This window comes from Mangifera indica, chromosome 18 (assembly GCF_011075055.1).
Source record: "Mangifera indica cultivar Alphonso chromosome 18, CATAS_Mindica_2.1, whole genome shotgun sequence".
Classification (NCBI taxonomy): Eukaryota; Viridiplantae; Streptophyta; class Magnoliopsida; order Sapindales; family Anacardiaceae; genus Mangifera; species Mangifera indica.
Genome location: NC_058154.1, coordinates 1,452,927 through 1,473,840, shown reverse-complemented (window position 1 = coordinate 1,473,840; position 20,914 = coordinate 1,452,927). Strand labels below are relative to the sequence as shown.

The window sequence follows — 20,914 nt, the reverse complement described above, 5'->3', positions numbered from 1 at the left end:
CTCAATCAAACTCGAGCCGAGCATAAATTGGCTTGGTAGATTTTTTTTAAAAATTTTGTATACAAAACGACATTGTTTTGATCCATATATGTACAAAACGATATTGTTTTGATATGAAAAATAAGCCGAACTCGAGCCGCCCATAAATAAACCGAGTCGAGCCTGAATCCAGCCCTAATTAAAATTGAAGGCCAGAAATTATGATTTATTTTGAAAACGCCAATGGACTTATTTCCATTGAAAAGTAATTTCAAATTTTTATTTATAAATTTTTAAAATTTTAAAGTTTTTATTTATGAATTATTAAAATTTAAATTTTAAAAAATTATATTTTTTTCTAAAGTTTTTTAATTTTTATATACATTTTTTTAATAATCAGTCAACTTTTCTGATGCCTCAATCCTATCTAGTGATGTCTCTCCCTCTCCTGCAATCTCTCGATGCACTTTTGGAATCTATGAAAACCCTTGTCTTCTTCGATTCCAAAAGTCCATCGAGAATTTGTCAAAGATGGAGGGATATTGTTAGGTGGAATTAAGGCACTAGAAAAACTAATCGATTATAAGAAAAGTATATGTAAAATTTGAAATTATAAGAAGAAAAATATAACTTTTTAAAATTTTATTTTAAGAGAAATTATTAATTTTTGAAATTTAAGAATAAAAATAATATAAAAATTTTAAAATAATAAATTTTCTAACTTTAATACTGTGTGAGTCACTTGGCCTTTTCAAAATTCTTTTTCATTACCTGTCCAATTTAACCCCTATCATTCCACGAGTATAAATTGGAACGTGAAAAATGGGTTTTTTTCTTTTTTTGGTCATTTAATTGGCAATAATAATCACATGCTTTAATCTTTTATTAATAGTAGCACGAGTCTAACGAATCTTCCATAATTAACCCACTTAATACAAGCGGCCATTTGGTTTAGAATCAAAAAGAAAAAACTTTTTACATATAAATTATTTAAAAAATTATTAAATATAATATATTATATTCGATAAAATTTAATAAATATAGATGATGATTGTATTTACTTATATATAATAAAAATATTAAGATATTATTTTATTTAAATATATTTTTTACTATTTATTATATTAAATAAGAGTGAGAGTATTTTAATTTTAAAAAATTAATAAATACAAATAAAATTATAATAAAATCAATATTATTTTGATAATCTTTTAATACTCAAAAATGTTATCTAGTTCCTAGACAATAAATATTACCTTGATAATATATTTTTTATTACTTATATTATTTGATTTGGTTTATCATTAATAAAATATTATAATAATCTATTATTATTAATGATTTTGTAATAGGTAATATAGATGATAATTTAATTACCGTTTTTACTTTAAGTATTAAAAGATTATTGAGATAATATTGATTACTTGTTGTCATTGTAGATGTGTTTTCTCATAATATAAAAGATAAAAGAGGGATTTTAATCTCAAGTAGTATTATATATACAAATAATATAAATAAATTTATATATAAATAATAATATATTATTATATAATTGAATATTATTTTATTTTTAATTTAAAATTATCTAATTATATAGTGATATATCAATGTTCGTGTATAAATTTATTCTAACTATTTATGCATATAATTTTATTATTTTAATCTCTAATTAATAGGATTTTACTTAATGTTTAAGCTTTAACATAACTTCTCCTCAAAGCTTTTATCTATATGCGTAAAAACTGAGTTGACAGTTTAAGATTAGATAATGTGATTATTTACCTTTTATCTTACTTCAGTGTTACTTAATTAGATGTTATAACATTAGGTTGTGTAGTATTATTCTGAATTAAAATATGATTCTTAAAATTTTAAGGTTATAATTTTTGATCGTATGCATACGAATTGCTCTATGGATCTCATCATAAATGTTTGATGCTTCTTCGGGGCTACTTTTAGCAACCATGAATTCACTTGATAAATCATTGAGCAAATAAATCTATTCTTGAACATAGTTCTTGCTCCATGATAATACAGACTTGACCTACTCCTACCCATCTCGAGTCCCCAACACATTAGAGGTGTGCGTAAAACAGTTCAAATTGTAAATTCGAACAGTTTAATTCACTATTTGGTTTGTTTGATTTCAAAATTGGTTTGAAAATTTTAAAAAACATGGTCTACAATGTTAGGTTATGATTTAAATAGTTTTTAAATCGAATCAAACTGTAATATTTTATATTCACACAAATGACACATACATGTTTTTTATGCATTTGATTTGAATTTTATTTCATATTGGAATGGTTGGGATAGTTATAATTTTGTTTAACTTGTTTTTTGTGTAACTTTATATGTGTGAGGAGAGTGAAATTTTTGAAAAATCTTACATTTCTTTTAGGCCAAGGGACTTATTCCAATCCAAAGTTCATTGTATTCTCAAATTAATACCCTTTAACTATTAAAAACCTAAATTCTTATCCTTTAACAGTTAAAATTAATTGGATATGTTAAATTTTAAGCACAAAATCATAAATTTAATTAGCAGTATATTAAAAATAATAAAGTATTAACATTTCCCATCTAGATTTAAAAAACTAATAATTTTTCTAATAATTAAACTTTGAAATGTTATATTTTCCCTCGTATGGTTTTTTTCTTTTTCTCCCTTTCTTTTCTGATGCTGTCACCAGTTGGCATCTCTCTCCCTCCTCTTTTGTTCCAATTTCTAGCACCTTATCCTTGTCTTTATTCGATGACAAAGATGGGGAGAAGACACAAAAAATGGAAAAAAAAAAAAAAAAGAGATAGCGCTTGTCAGTGATGACGTTGAAAAATGAAGGGAGAAAAAAAAAAGAAACCCTAAAGGAAAAAATGTAATATTTCAAGGTTTAATAATGAAAAGAAATTGTTATTTTTTTAAACTTTGGGGAAAATATATAGTATTAACTTGTTCTATTAAATTTGACTATTTATGAGTCAGTGTTTGAGTTTTTAATAGTTAAAGAGTATCAATTTAAAAAATAAAAAACTTTGGGTTAGAATAAGTCTTTTGACCTTTCCTTATTATTAGGGTTGAACTCAAATCGAGCCCATTCGAACTCGGCTTGAACGAGCCATCGACATTTCCTTATTATTAGGGTTGGACTCGAACCAAGCCCGTTCGAGCTCGAGCTTGGCTTGAACAAGCGCAAAACGAGCTAACCCTATACGAGCTCGAGTTACTCGCCAAAATTTTCAATTAAAATTTTTGATACAAAATAACGTCGTTTTAATAACAAAAAATGAGCTGAGTCAAATTCGAACCGAGTTCGAGCTTCACTTTCACGACCTCAACTATATGTAAGTCAAGCCAAGCTCGAGCATGACTCGGTTTGAATCCAACCCTACTTATTGTCATTATTTATGATTGCTACTATGCCTTAAACTTTTCATTTTAGCTTAAAGTAAGGATAATATTATAGTTATTGATAGGAAGAATAAGCGCATTGTGTATAGTTTGAACTAACGATAAAGTATTACGATATGATAAAATGAACTTTTATAATTACTAATAAAAATATTTTGTTAGGAAGGATTAGTTGTACGTAATATAATGAGTCAGCCAATTTGGTTGGAATGTATCTAATAATTTCAAAAACCCATCCGATAATTTCAAAATCCCCCTTATGAGTCAAATTATATTAAATATTCAGTTAAATATAAAGATAAATCATCATTTTGATAATAATATTAGAAAAATTATATAATTAATTATATTCTTTCACAGGTTTTAAAAACTAATAATTTTATCTCTTCTTAAAGTTTTCAAATTTTGAAAATCATATTTTTTTTCCCCAAACCTAGGGTTTTTCTTCTTCACCTCTTTGATGACCTTCCGTTTCCATCTTAAACCATCACCATCAACCTACCAACATTTTTCCCTTTCCATTTCTTCGGCCACTAGTTTAGATTCGTCTGAACACATTATCATCTAGATGATGATGTTGTCGTTCAAACAAAACTCTTCATTTGAATTCATAAACTTCAGACCAATGGCCAAACAATGACATCAGGGAAAGTGTGGTGGATTGATATGACGGTTTAGGGTTGAAATGAGAGGTCGTCAGTGGTCAGAGAGGTGAAGAAAAAACTTTAAGTTTAAGAAGAAAAATGTGACTTTTCAAAATTAGAAAACTTTAGGTTGATCTGTAGTTTTTAAAATTGTGGGTAAATTAATGAATTATATATTTTTTAATATTATTATTAAAATGACAATTTTATTCTTAATTATAATTGAAAATTTTAATAAAAATTAACGTATGAATGAGACTTTGAGTTTTTAAAAATTGATAGGTGTGAGTTTAGAATTATAGTGTACATTGGGTGGGAATAAGTCTTTTGACCATACAAAAATTGTACCATTGTTAATTAGTATTTAGAGTGTTCTCATTATGGATGTGGACAAACATTTCAATTTGTTTATCCATAATTAGCAACACATCTGATTATATAAATATCAATACATATTCATAATTTTTGAAGCATTGAGTTTAAGATAGTATCGACATTAAAAACAATAAAAATTCAATAAATTTTATATGTGATACCCTTAAGCGAATCTCACATTGATGAAACACGAGAGAGATATTGGGTCTGTTTATGTATCTCACATTGGTTAGTGGTGGAAGAATTTGAGTGGTTAAATAGCCTGTGAGCTCCTTAACTGTTAAGACACTTTTTGGGTTGCAAACCCTAGAAGCAAACTCATGATGGACTGTGTGTCCAAAGTGAACAATATCTTAACAGTGGGTCGAGTTGTTAGACCAGGGTTGTTATAGTAATCTATTATTAACTAAAATGAAAGATTATCACAAAAATAAATTATCTAAAAAATTATTAGAAATAAATTATTATTATGTTTGATAAAAAATTATAAATATAAATAATTATTGAGTTTGATTCGATATAATAAAATAATATTAAATTTTTTGAATATAATTATTTTAAAATATTTTTTATATTACTTGTTATATAAATTGCAAATAAAAATATTTCTATCCTAAAAAATAATAAGGATAGAAAAGTAAAAAAATTAATATTATTTTGGTAATTTTTTAATGTTTAATGTAAATATAGTAATGAAATTACTTTTCATATTATCTATCACATCATTATTAGTAATTTAGTATTAAAATATTACTGAAATAATTTATTATTGTTAAACTAAGCAAATTAATGTTAGTTACTCAGTTATAGAAGATAGGATATCAGAGTAATTTTAATTTCAATACTGTAAATCAAATTCTCCTTCAGATGTACGTGATATTAACCATATTATATATTGTATAAAGTGATAAAAATACATTTTGATTGTTAAAAACTATCATTTAAGTTTGAAGAATAGGTGGAATAATTGACTTTTCAAACTTATAAGGTGACAATGTTGTTGGATTAAAGCTGGGGTGAAAATAGTTATCCAGCAATTTTCAAACCCCAACGTAGGTATGTGGCTTCGATGGTTACAAGTCAAATAAAATAAACATAAGACCCATGTTAAGAATATCAATAATATTATGTGCATAAATAATAATATATCATTATATAATAATTTATCATTATATAATTAAATATTATTTTATTTTTAATTTTTAATTATTCAATTACATAATGACATACTATTATTTGTATATAAAATTATACGTAAAAGTTATGTATAAAATTATATATAAAAGTTATATACATAGTACTACTCTACGAATATAACCACTTGAGGAAAAAAATTTGTCTTTCTTTTAGTTTGATCCGCGAACATTTTTTATTTGCTTAAGGTCTAAAGATTTATTCCCACCTAAGGTTTAGTGTAAACTCAAACTCAAACTCATTAATTTTCAAAAAATTTGATTATTATTATCAGAAATAAAATTATCTCAGATGAAGACAACTAATCTTCATTTGATGAAGACTCCGAAAATGAGTCTTCAAACAATAATAATCAAATATAATAAATAAGATTTGAAATTTTTAAAAATTAATAAATATGAATTTGAGTTTATAATAAACCGAGGGTGGGGAATGGGGGGAATAAGTCTTTTAGCCTTTGCTTAAATTAACAAAGGAATATTTAATCAACAGAAATCCATCACAAATCAACAAACAAAGAGCCGCTTTGATTTTGAACTTCCATGTTGCCCCCTCATTTGTTGGTAACATGTCTTATTATTGTCTCTTGTCTTATTATGTGCTATTTATTTTAAATAAATTATAGTGGCTGTTTTACTTTGGACACTTGTAAATTGCACAACTGTTAAGAGACAGCCCCCCTGATCCATTGCAACAATTACAGACATGTTACTGTTATACGGATATTTTTTTTATATATTTTTAGTTCGTATAATTAAATTATTAAAAATTAAAAATAAAATAATATCTAATTATATAATAATATATCATTATTTATATATATAATAGTATTATTATATAGAATTCGATTATAATTTTTAAATAAATAAAATTAAATATTCAAAAAATAATTTACATGATAAAAGAAAGAGATCCATAAGAATGATAGTGTGAATTTGAGATCTAATTATTATATATCAAGATAAAAATTTTGAATTACCTAATTTAATAATTATAAGACCGATAATTAAATACAAGATTTCATTTATTTATTATAAGAGTTCGATTGGAATATATAATGATTATTCTGTTAATATATTTTTTATTATTTATATTACATTATTATCTTTTTTTTGTCATGTAATAAAATGTTTTGACAATATTCTATTATTAATAATAATATGTCAAATTATATAAATGATAATCTAATTACTATTTCATTCTAGATATTAAAAAATTATCAATATAGTATTGAGTTTATTACAATTTTATCATTATTTATTAGTTTTTTAATTAAATAACATAACAAATATATTAACATAATTACTGCTAAAAATATTTAAATAAAGTAATATTTTTGTAATATTTTATTATCTCTAATTAAATTCAATAATGATTTATATTTACCAATTTTTATTAAATATAGTAATAATATATACCTAGTAATCTTCTTAATGGTTTATCTTTAGGGTGTGTTTTGTTTATGTAATATTTTATTATAGAAAATATAAAATTATCTTGAAGATAGAGTACGTAGAAAATTACTAGGTATAAATTATTATAATGTTATTGTGTTTGGTTAGAGATAATAAAAAATATTTTACTTAAATGCCCTTGATATTATTATTTTGAAATATTTTTATGTTACTTATTATATTAATTAAAAATAAAATTATTTTTGTCATGAAAAATTAATAAATGATTATATAATTATAATAAACTAATTTTTTAATATCTAAGGCAGAAATGTTAATCAAATTATCTCTTATATTATTTGTCGTATTATTAGTAGAAATAAAATATTACCAAAGTTTTTTAATACTTATAAAACTTGCAAAGTAATATAAGTAATAAAATATATATTATAAAAGCAATTTTCACGTACCCCAAACCAAACATCACATTTAGGAGGCGTTTGGTTGAAGAAGATTAAAAATTATTTTAGTAATTTATTTTTTATTATTTATATTAATTTGATAATATGACAAACAATATAAAAAGTAATCTGATTATCGCATTTATCTTAGGTATTAAAATATTAGTAAGATAATATTGATTTTATTATAATTATTATTTATTTATTAATTTTTTCAAGGAAAAAATAATTTCATTTTCAATTAATATAATAAATAACATACAAATATTTTAGAATAATTATACCTAAGAGAATTTAAATAAAATAATATACTAGTATTATTTTATTACTTTTAACCAAACACAATAATTATTTATATTTACCCAATTTTATCAAATATAATAATAATTTAGAGTAATATCATGCATATCTATTTTAGATACACAAATATGTATACATGTATATATATCATCATATAATTAAATATTATTTTATATTTAATTTAATATCATTTAATTATATGATGAAATATATATATGTATATAATTATTTACCCAAAATAAATATATAATTTTTTAAAATAATTTTTAAAATAATATATCATCAAAATAATCTTTTAATTTTAATAATAAAATATTTTTTAAATCATTCGTCCTTTCAATATTTTACTAAATTTATTTGAGTTGAGACACAGAACGATTGGGCATGCGGTCGGATCATGCCTCTTTTATCGCCATTACAAATGGCAATTTGATTCTGACCCAGCGTTGTGGTGGTGGTGGACCCAAATCCGCTTCATCCTGAGTCGACCAAATCATCTTGTGGGCCATTCATTGCCCTCTTTTGCTCACCATTTTTATCTAAAAAAAGATTTTCTTCTAAATCTCTACTCTTTTTTTTTTTTTTTTTTAAATTTCATTATTTAACAATTACTGTTCTTACTTTGCTCCCCCCCATCATGCCTTGCTCCTTAAGATTAAGCTTCACCTCCTCACCATTGCAAAAACTTTCAACTCTAAAATAATATATATATATATATATATATATATATATATATATTGTTTTTTTTTTTTTACACAAAGGGGAACAATTTATAAATGAATTATCCACTTTATCTTTGCTAGTACGGGTAACCTATTTTATTCTCGTAGCAAGATATGATCGAGATAGATTCGAATTAACCTCTTTGTTTTAAAAACATTGGTAAAATAAAGACCAGAGCATCCTCCAACCAAGGGGGGGTAAGTAAATTATATCCCTAATTGGTCCCTTACTATATTTTTTTCCCTTGGAATTTCAACCAAAAAACAAAAAAAGATTTGGTATGATCATTGTTTGTATATGGGCCATTCAGCATGCAATGCAATGTCCCCTTGGTGGTGCCTGAATATCTTATTTTATTTCTTTTTATTTAAACAATGTTATATACATATATTATAAGTACGTAAAATAAATATATAATATATTATTATATAATTGAGTATTATTTTATTTTTAATTTAAAAATATTTAATCATATACTGATATATTATTTATGTATTTATTTTGTATACTTAAAGTATGTATATATAGTTTTATTATTTTTATTTATGTTATAATGAATGGACAAACTAAATAATAAAACTATACGTACATGCTATTAATACATGATTTGGATACACGGATAATATGTTATCATATGATTGAATGATTTTGAATTAAATATAAAATAACACTCAATCACATAATGACGTATTATCTATGTATCCAAATTGTGTACTAAAAGTGTGTACACATAAAAGTGGATACGAACTGAGCCAAACTTGAACATTCTTTAACCTGATTTCAACTCGAATTTGGCTTGAGTTCTTTGAGCTAACATTAAAGGTGATTCAAGTTTGACTTAACTTTATAGTTTAAATTTACGACTCAAATATATAACTTAGATTCATAGTTCGAATTTGTAATTCATTGATGAAACAATATTGTTTAACAATTACTTAATATAATTCGAATCAAATTACCTATTTAAATCATGAGCTCAAATAAGTTAAACTCTCTTTAATTCGAATTCTATTTGATTTTAAAACAAATTAAATCTTTTAATTTAAACTTAATTTATATTTAAACTAAACAAATTTAAATTAAACTGAACTAATTCGATTTAGATCTAATCCTATCTATATACACATAGCATTACCCAATAAATTAATAAAGCAAAGATGTTTTTGTGAATGAGATCTTGGTAACGTGAACGCTAATAATAATTTGAGGAACATGTGTGTGGTGGGTGTATTTATTATTGAAGCCGTGAGTGATGGCATCAATCAATTGAAAGAAGAAAGTGGAGTCCAGAGAGTGAGTGGGACTCTTACTTAATACTACTATTTTAATAATATAGTATTCCTTTTGGCTAATTATTTTACATTCTTTTGAGTAATCCTTAAGCTTCCTTGCCTTGCCCCCATTATACCCTTTTATTCTCCTGTCTCCCTCCGCCTCTTTTCTGCCCCCATGTAAAGTTTGGTAGCTCACCTTCCATACCTACTTTATTATTTCGCCTAAAGATTTATTCGGTCACCTTTGGTTGAAATCCATTCTTAGGGTTAAAAGTAACGGTCTTAAAAAAATTAAAAATTTAATAAATTTCTCTCGTTTAGTTCAAAAATAACTATTTTTTTAGAGTTTTTTTTCTATCATCACTTTTTGATAAATTTCACTGTCTCTGACTGTATTTTTTTTATGTCTCTCTCTCCCCTTATTGTTTTTATCTTCGACAAAGATAAAATCATCTTTTAGCCTTGTAATTTTTATATTTTGGGTTTGTTTTTTAGCAATAATATATGTATAAATAAATTTTACTGTCTTATTTATATAATTTGATATCATAATATGTGATTAAGTGATTTTAAAGTGAGGAAAAAAAAATAAATTATCACATTATCCGGTTGCATACTACCAGGTCAATTTATATGGTTAAGTTAGTAAGATTTATTTGTATACATAAATTTATTCTTTGTTTTTCGCCTTTGCTTTTTGAGTAAGGTAATATGTGTATACTTTTGTGTATATAATTAGATACATCTATAATATATCATCATATGATTAAGTATTATTTTATTATTAATTCAAAATTGATCAATTACAGATGACATATTATCTATTTATTTAATTATCTATTTAAAAACGTATGTACATAGTTTTATTAATACTTTTAAGATTCTTAAAGATTAAAATTCTAATCATATATATAATTGTGTGAAACTAAGTATAAATTTGGATTAGAGCCGAATTAAACCCAAATAATTTAAATTTGATTTGAATATATAATAATTAGTTGGAGACTAAACTGATTTAAGTTATTATTATAGAGTTATTAGTAAAATATATTGTATTATTATCTAAATAAATAAATTATTAGCGAAGTGTTCAAATTGAATTTAAATAGAATAATATCAAAGTTAAAGTTGAGTCGGGCTGACTCATCCAGATCAGCCGTAGTTAAGTGGATTAGTCCAAATTCTTACCCCAAAAAACAGGTAAGTGTAAGTGTAGGCCCCAATCCTCACATGGTTAGATTCTAACAAAAATTGTTCTGTAATGGGAAGAGGAAAATTAAACAGCCGATCTACGACGTTATTTGATTTTACGACTGACATGTCCAGTTGTTTTTAGGGGCGCGTAAGACCACAGTTACATCTCACACTATATAATATTTATTAAAAATAAACCATAATTAATATAATATAATAAATTTATTATATGATATAATATATATTTTATAATATAATATATATTATTAATATAAATTAATATATTTAAAAATAACAATAATATAATAAAAATGTATATAAAAAATTTTAAAATTTTATTAATATTTATAATATTTTTTAAAATGATGACATGTATATTATATTTTTTATTATTTTATTTCTTAAAAACTGTATTATATGATATAATACGATACGATATATAATTTAATTATTATGTGTAAAACATAATTTAGTCAAAAGAAATCAATCATGAAAAAGAGAAGAGAACAATATTTTTATTACTGTTTTTTTATTTTTGGATGATATATATTATTGAATATTATTTTATATTTAATTTAAAATTATTTAATCATATGATGATATATTATTTATATATTTAAATTGTATGATTAAAAATATTATTTAACTTAAATTTATACTATTTTATATATGAACTCTCTTATTTTACCATTTAATTTACTTTGCTATCCCTTGTCATAAGATATGGCAATGGCTTCTCTTACTAATCAACCCATCTTCTCATTATTTCAATGTTGGTCAAAACTCAGATTTGGCAATATGACCCTTCTAAAACGAGTGAAAAGATGAAGGTTCTGTGTTCGTGGGGCTAAATGCTCGTTGATTTTGCTTCATTACCAAGACAAGCCGCAAGAACAGTCCTATGATCATTAGACCCACCCACCAATTTCATCAGGACTTTGAGGAGAACAGCTGTAGTCTGTAATGTAGTAGTTTAGAAACCTTAAATCCTGGAGATTATCGAGTCAGAAAAGTATGATTATCAGGAACAGTAAAAGGGTTTGATTATGAAGTAAAAAGCTAGTTATAAGTATGGGGGAAGGAGAACAACGAGGAAAATGTCACCTTGATTGGCGGAGAGGAAGGAATGGGTTAGTGTGTTTTGTGCTTGCAGCTTGTTGTTCAATAGAAGATGTAGTAGGAGTTTGGTACATTATTTTGGAAAAGTTTGACCATCTGTCCCCTTGCAATTTGCAGGCAGCTATCTCTTGGACTAACAAAAAGAAAATCTATCACCGTTGGACTTTTTGATCTGCTTAGACGGCAATTTTTATGTCATTTCCTCCGCACTATAATTTAGAATAAATAGTTTCGTCCGGTCGTAGAATCATTTGGTGAGTGATCTGCTTTCTCACTAGTTTGTACGAGAATTAGAGTTATATTCGAGTAAAATTTATTTAAGTTTGATTTGGATGAACCTGAAATAAGCTTAACTCAAACATATTTGAGCTAGAGTTTGAAAGTATAATATTTTCGAAATTGAGTGCGAGTTTAAACTCTAAAAGTATTTGGTTTGTCAAACTCATAAACATGAAAAGATTTGATATAAATCAATTAAAATGACTTTTTTCTTTATCAATATACATAGAAATAATATTGTTTTAGTATCGAATTGAATTTAAAATTTGATTTAAACCGAACTTAAACTTAACTCCTTTAAAATGAATCAAACTTGAACATCGTTGAGAAGAGTTTAACGCAACTTGAATTTGACTCTAGCAGGGATGACCTAGTCCCTCTTTAAAGTCACCCTTGAGCCCATTATACATGTCCCATGACTGAAACGCCTCTAGCTACCAACAGTATACTCATGAAACTCACAACCATGCAGAGTCACTCATTAGCATGCCTATACACTGTTTCTGTCTGAGTCCCTGCCACGCTCGCCAACCTTGCACTGTGACAAATCAGACTCACCAAAATGCCTAAAGTGTTAACCATTTGTGAACCAGAATCTAAATGTGTTTGCAGGTGGGCCATTTGAAGGTAAACACATGTGGGTCACAGATCAAATTTCGTTAGCAAGTGATTAGAAATTAACAATAATAAGAAATATAAAGCAGAAAAGATTGCTGCAAATTTAGTGATACAATTACAAAAGTTGACTCAAATTATAAAAGAAATTTGTACTAATGGAGGTATCTTGGGTGACAAAAGTTAAAGATAGAAAAGTAGAGAGAACGCTTTGTTTTGTTTTTGTTTTTTTTAATTTTTATTTTCCGATTTATTATTCTGTTATTATCCAAGTTTTCAGTGGGTTCAGGTTTACTAGGGTCAATTCAGAAGATGGAGTAACAGTTTGACAAAATCAGTTTGGAACTGGGAATTTTCCTTTTTTACAGTGACTCAATTTTTGAAATTTTAGGTTACGGGAATTCGAGGTAAAAGTGGATTCGATTCAAGTAGATACAACCTGAGTTTGAGAATGTCTCAAGCTCGGATTGAAGTCATAATACCCTAACTAGAGCTTGTTTGCAACAATATCATTGAAGGGCAATCAATGGGGTATACAATATTATCAAAGAGGTGAATAATATTGCCCATATGATGAATAATTCCACTAAATGAATACTCGAATCGATTTCAAGCAAAATCTCCAGTTTAAAATTGAGTTTTCCGAAGTGAATTGTGAATCCAATCTGAGTGAGCTGGGATCGGGTCCACCCTAATTCGAGGGTGAGTTTAGAAGTTTTGGAAATGGGGCTTATAAAATAGTGAAGCATTTGGGCTATATAACACAATCCAACAGAGGAATGTGATTTGCAAAATCCAAACTGGATGGATTCGGGTTCATTAAGGATCGCCGGGTCCATTGAATTTAGTGGGCTTTATATATACAATTTAAATAATTAAATAATTATGAATTATAATGAAAAATAAATAATTATATTCCAAATTGGCCAAAGGACTATTTCCCACCCAAGTATGCTATTTTCCTAAGTTTTTCTTTTTTAACTTTAAAAATCTCAAATACTTACCTATGATTGGTTAAAATTAATGATAATAGGGATAAAATCATCATTTTATCTATAATACTAAAAATAAATTAAAATATAATCTCTTTTTCCCCCCTAAAATTTAAAAACTAAAACTTTCCCCCAATTTAAGTTTTAAAAAAGGCAATTTCCCCCTAGAGTTTAGTTTCCAGATCTCTGACTTTATCTCCAACACCATTGCTAGTGGCCTCTCTCTCCTAAAGTTTCCTCTCCCTTCAATGATTTCTCTCTACTTTTTTGGATGCCTGATCCACATCGAAGGAGGTGTGGAAGACAAAAAGCTTTGTTCGATAAGACAAAGCTCTTTGTCTTCTCAGATGAAGATGACCATTTTGTCTTCGTCTTTCATGTCTCCTTTGATACTGATAGAACGTCTAAATGAGTAAAGAGAGACCACTAAAAGGAGAGAAAACTTTGGAAGGGAGAGATTGCAGACAATGGTACTAGAGATGTCATCAGAAATTTGGAAATTAAACCCTAAAAGAAAACTATCATTTTTTTAAATTTAAATTGGGGAAGCTTTTAGTTTTTAAAATTTAAAAGAAAAAATATAAAATTTTAAGAAATGAGAGTTACATTAATAAAATAGTGAAGCATTTGGGCTACATAACACAATCCAACAGGGGAATGTGATTTGCAAAATCCAAACTGGATGGATTCGGGTTCATTAAGGATCACCGGGTCCATTGAATTTAGTGGGTTTTATATATACAATTTAAATAATAAAATAATTTTGAATTGAAATAAAAAATAAATAATTATATTCCAAATTGGCCAAAGGACTATTTTCTACCCAAGATATGTTATTTTCCTAAGTTTTTCTTTTTTAATTTTAAAAATCTCAAATACTTACCTATGATTAATTAAAATTAACGATAATAAAGTAAAATTATCATTTTATCTATAATATTAAAAATAAACTAAAATATAATCTCTTTTGCCCCCCTAAACTTTAAAAACTAAAAGTTTTCCTTAATTTAAGTTTTAAAAAAGACAGTTTCCCCATAGAGTTTAGTTTTCAGATCTCTGACTCTATCTCCAACACCATTGCTGGTGGTCTCTCCCTCCTTAAGCTTCCTTTCCCTTCGACGATCTCTCTCTACTTTTTTGGATGCTCGATCGACATCGAAAGAGGTGTAGAAGACGAAAAGCTTTGTCCAAGAAGACAAAGCTCTTCGTCTTCCTAGATGAAGATGACCGCTTTCTCTTCGTCTTCCACATCTTCTTTGATATTGATTGACGTCTGAATGAGTGAAGAGAGACTACCAAAAGGAGGAAACTTTGAGAGGGAGAGGCTGCGGGCAATAGTACTGGAGATATCGTCAGAAATTTGGAAACTAAACCCTAAAGGAAAATTATCATTTTTTTAAATTTAGGTTGGGGGAAACTTTTAATTTTTAAAGTTTAAAAGAAAAAAAAAATTTTAGAAATTAGAGTTACATTAACAAAATAGTGAAGCATTTGGGCTACATAACACTATCCAACAGGGGAATGTGATTTGCAAAATCCAAACTGGATGGATTCGGGTTCATTAAGGATCACCGGGTCCATTGAATTTAGTGGGCTTTATATATACAATTTAAATAATTAAATAATTTTGAATTGTAATGAAAAATAAATAATCATATTCGAATTTTTTTGCTTAAGACACTTGCCCCGTCTCACACGGAACTGAAATTATGAATATTAATTCTCGATTTCACCCCTAACAATCCTTATCCTTATCTGTCAGCAATAATTGTTCACAACCAATATGAGCATGACAAAGACAAGGGAAGGTGCAAAGCAGCTTCCTTCTCTCGGTCTTTTCATTTGACTTTAATTCAAAAGAAATCATTCCATAAACAGTATGCTGCATAATTAAATACAAATTATAAAACCAAATTAATTTAATTTGATCTATTAAATAATTTTATTTGAATTAATAATTTTTTAAAAATAATTTTTTGTTTATGTTATAATTTAAATAATTTTAAATTAAATGAAATTATAAATTATATTTTTTTAAAGTATATATAAATTTAATTTGTTTTTTCAAATTTATTGTATATTTTTTATATTTATATTTTATATTTATTTTACATAAATATATGCATTCCAAAATACTATAATTTAATTAATTTTATTAAATATTATTACTTAAAAATAAATAATTTTAATAAGCTTAAATTATAATTCAAACTAGATTGAATTATATTTTTTAAATTTAGTTTGTTTTTAGATTAAAATTTAAAAAATAGTTTAGTTTAGGCTAAAAAATCTCTTAAACTACACAAAATCAATCGATATATATTTTTATCTATATTCAATAAAATTATGGTATATGAATAATAAATATAAATTTAAATACCCGTATTAATAATGTAATTAATATTTAATCATGTTATATTTTATACACAAATATATGCATATTATTCTTAGTTAATAAATACGAGAACGAAAAAAAAATATATACGAATTATACAAATAGAGTATAACGAATAATAAAAAATACGTTTATAAAATAAGTCTCTAAAATTTGCTTATAGAAAAAATACAAAACATATGTATACGAGTATAATACGACATGTCGTCAATAATAAATTTCTAAAAATATGACAATATCATAATAATTTTAATATTTTTCTATTGAAAATCAATATAACAATTCAAATGTAAAATATTTAATTAACTATTAAACTTAATACATAATCAAAATTTTTTGTATAATAAGTAACATATCAGCCAGGTGGAAAAAATAAATAAATTAATTAATTTGAATTTTTAAACTTCAGATCAGAGTGAATCTTTGTACAAATCACATAAGAAAAATATACGAAATTAAGATCGAGAATTAAAAAAAAATATTGTTTAATTTTTTTAAATGATAGTAATATTTTCGTATTACTAAATATAAAATATGTAATTCATGTTAAATAGTAAAAAATATAAAATACATATTTAATATATTTAAAATTTAAAATTGTTTTTAAATATATTTAATATATAAATAATACGAAAATATGGATATTACTCGAATAATACGAGTAATTATTTACGCACATATTATGACTTTGCTTTGACAATTCAATTGCGTGGATCCGGTCATTTAAGCACAGTAAAACCTGATTCTATCTCAAATTCAATTAATGTGTACGTGGACGGTAGAGATGAATTATTATTGCCAGTTGCTACAGTTCGGATGCGCCTGCTTTATGGCATTTTATTTTGTCGTCTTTCAAATAAATAAACCAGTGTACCCGAGATTTTCTTACGGCTCATTATTAACCTATTTTCAGTCCACAGAAATTTTGCCTTTCTACCTTCTTAATCTTCGTAAAGAAGATTGCTTTTGCTTTTATTGATCTCAAAACCAGAACAAGATCCAATACCATCAACATCATCTGCAGAAGCAGAAGAAACTGAAGCGAGAGATCGAGAATGGCAGGTGATAAAACGATTGGGGTGGCCTTGGATTTCTCAAAGAGCAGCAAGAATGCTCTCAAATGGGCGATTGAGAATTTGGCGGATAAGGCTGATACGCTGTATATCATCCACATCAACCACCAGCCTCTGGATGAATCTAACAATCAACTCTGGGCTAAATCTGGTTCTCGTATGTATCTTTTTATTGTTATGACAAAAAAAAAGAAAAAAAAAAGAAAGATTTCCCTCCTGATGATTTGATCTTGGATTTTGCAGCTCTAATTCCCTTGACAGAGTTCAGAGAGCCGGAGGTTTTGAAGAAATACTCTGTTCAAGCCGATATCGATGTGCTTGACATGCTTGACACTGCCTCCAGGCAGAAAGAAGTAAATTTTTTTCATGGGAATGATTTATGATTTTTGTTCAGGTTTCAGTTATGTTAATGGTACGATTATAGGATTGATAATCACCGTTGATGATTTCAATCCGGCCATGATTTCGGATCCGGTGCTGTTAACAACGAAGTAATATCCTTTGTTGATCTATTTCAATATATAAGATCTGGTTGTTCTTTTTTGTTTTAATATGTGGCTGTAGGTGAAAATTGTCAGCAAGATCTACTGGGGAGACGCCAGAGAGAAGCTACTTGAGGCTATCGAAGATCTGAAACTGGACTCCATTGTTATGGGAAGCAGAGGCCTTGGTACCGTCCAAAGGTATGGAATTTATCTTCCTCCTTTCTTTTCTATTCATTTGTGATTTTGATTGTGTTTATTTTGGTGGGTTGATGAAATAGGATTCTTTTGGGGAGTGTGAGCACCTTTGTGATGACACAGGCACCTTGCCCAGTTACGGTCGTGAAGGATCTCAGCCCCAGTATGCACTGAATGTTTTCTGGATTTACGGTAATCGGAGAAGTGGAAGTTATGTTTTCCGGATTTCAGCTTTCCTGTTTGTGTTGAACTTGTTATAGATAACTTAGAACCAAACGAGGCTTAATTTAGAGTGTCCGTGTTTTATTACCGTATTGGGTATGCTTACATGCTTGGTTGCATTAATGCTAGATTTTGATGATTTAAATAATCAAAGATAAGCATGCTACATGGGGAATTAGGGCTGGATCAAACCGAGCCGGTTTAGGCTCAAAAATTGGCTCCGTTTGATTTAGTTTGATTTGAATTCGTTTATTTTAAATATGAACTCAGTTTGAGTTAAAGAGGATTGGTTCGTTTTAAAAATAAGTTACTTGAGTTACAGAGAGTTCAGTTTTATTTGGTTTACGAGTTAGATAGATGATTCGATTTGGTTTAAATTTAATTTGTGGGTTGATTTAAATTATTTTAAATAATATTAAATAATATTATTTTGTTAATAAATCATTAATTTAAATTAATTATATATTTAAATTATAAATTTAAATTAAATTTAAATAAATTTGAATCATATTTTAATTAATAAATTTGAGTTAAATTATTTTTAATTTAAATTAAATTCGAATTAAAGAGTGATTGGACTGGATTAAATTTATATCCATTGTTTGGGATACTGTAAAGGTATCATTTTTATATTAATAATGTCAGCATCGAGATGATAAAATCGATGAAATATCAGAATTTTCAAAAAGGTGTTTTGAATTTGAGCTTTGGACATGTTTGTAAAATCGCTTTTAAGTTAAATCATTTAAAAAATAATGTTAATATCAATAATGTTGAAGCCACCGATATGACATGACAGACATAATATGTTAAGCTCTCACATGGTTGGCCATGGCATAACTTATCTGGATAAGGGAAGAGATGCTTGCGCATGGCTTCTTAGCCATTATGAAAGGGACTCGAAGCAGATGAATCATCCCGCATTCCAAAAATACAGTAATAAAATATTGTAAAGCATTTCAAGTCAACTGAGAAATCCACTAAAGAGGCCCTGGTTATGGTCAAGGGGTGGATCCAACCTAGCTGGTAGGCTCAACGATTGAATCTGAGCCAAATTGGTTAGGTTTTGGTTCAGTTTGATAATATTTGAATTCATCTAATTTAAATCTGAATTGGATGATTTAGATTGATTCAGTTTAAGTTTAATTCAAATTAGTGATTTGAATTTATAATTTATTTTGATTCGAATTCATAGTTTAAATTTATAATTCAGTTTAATTTAAATTTATAGTTTGAACTAGACATGTTAATGGTTTAGGTTGGGACTTAGGTTTTCACAATAATAGGCCTTTGAGTTGGTCCGACCCTGTATATAGGGTTGGGTCAGGTTGAGCCTTAAACAAGTTAACGCACGGGGTTTAATCAGGGCAGTTTATTTAAACAATTTTTTTAAATTTTAATTAAAATTTTTAAACGTAAATTATTTTTTAATTATTAAAATTGAAGACAGTATCTCAAACATTTTATTTATAATCTCTTACTTGTAGGGAAGGAATATTGTGATTATATGATCAAAAATATTATAAATTTATAATATAGTGTAAATAAGTTAATTTACATATTGTATAATTATAAATATATATATATATATATATCATAATTGTTTATCTATTCGTCCTCAATATCTAAAATTTTGAATTTATTTGTAATATTTTGTAACCATAAAATTAAAATGAAAATGAAATTATAAATACAAAAAAATATTATTTATAAATTCAGAGAGTTTTTGAAAGAGAGTTGATGAGAAAAGATGAGAATAAAAATATAATAAAAGAATTAAAATTGAGAGATTTATAAACAAAATTGAAAATAAAAAAAATAAAAAAGATTTGAATTCCGTTATATAGAAAAAGTAAAAAAATTAAGAAAAAATAATAAATGACTTGTTTATGCTACAAGAAGCAATGAAGGCTTTTTCCCGAGAAGCCTTGCTTCTTCTGGCCCTTTTTTTATATTTTTAAATTTGTGAATAATATTGGATTAGGCCGGTCTATCAGCCTAATATTAAAGTTTATAATTAGACTTGAAAGACCTATGGGCTTATAGTATCAGACCGGGCTTGAATTTTGGGTTTTTGGCAAATTTCTATTTGACCCGGTCTAATTAACTTGTTGAGCTTGAACAGATGATTTTATCTATTATTTGTACAAAATAACGTTTGTTAATGAGTCATGAGCACACATTATGAATTCAAATCGTCAAATCGGATCATGAATTTAAATTTAATTGAGTTATAAATTTGAATTATCAATTTGAATAATGAATTTGAGTTAAACTCAAACTGATTTGATTAAATCATTTTTTATTCTAATTAAACTTAAATTACCTCTAATTTTGATTCAATAAATTTAAATTGAATTTAAATTAGATTGTCTTTTATTCAAATTAAATTTGAGGTAAGGGATGTTTGGTTGTGATTGGGTTCTTATCCACCCCTTTGTTGTCTCAAATTTACCAATTAATTGGAACAAACTCTTCTTGAGTTACAACTTTTATTCAAAAATTCAGTGTGAGGTTAGTTTAGGTATAATCTTTTCGATAATATTGTTTATCGGATTGATAGTATTATTTATTTGTTTCGATGATAATATA

The 20,914-nt window shown here is 26.3% G+C and overlaps 1 protein-coding gene across 1 annotated transcript; it reads left to right on the top strand.

Annotated features, from left to right (window-relative positions):
• Positions 1–17,201: 17,201 nt before the first annotated feature.
• Positions 17,202–18,500, top strand: LOC123202159 (universal stress protein PHOS32). Its single transcript, XM_044617948.1, has 4 exons — positions 17,202–17,577; positions 17,664–17,773; positions 17,985–18,103; positions 18,184–18,500. Exons 1-4 carry the CDS (start codon positions 17,403–17,405, stop codon positions 18,272–18,274), a joined length of 495 nt encoding a protein of 164 aa, XP_044473883.1. The 5' UTR covers positions 17,202–17,402; the 3' UTR covers positions 18,275–18,500.
• Positions 18,501–20,914: the final 2,414 nt, after the last annotated feature.

Excerpts from the sequence above, each read along its gene's own strand:
- LOC123202159 (XM_044617948.1), top strand. The coding sequence starts at position 17,403 with ATGGCAGGTGATAAAACGATTGGGGTGGCCTTGGATTTCTCAAAGAGC. Across the intron at positions 17,774-17,984 it reads CTGCCTCCAGGCAGAAAGAA|GTGAAAATTGTCAGCAAGAT; the intron begins GTAAATTTTTTT and ends ATGTGGCTGTAG. Across the intron at positions 18,104-18,183 it reads GGCCTTGGTACCGTCCAAAG|GATTCTTTTGGGGAGTGTGA; the intron begins GTATGGAATTTA and ends TTGATGAAATAG.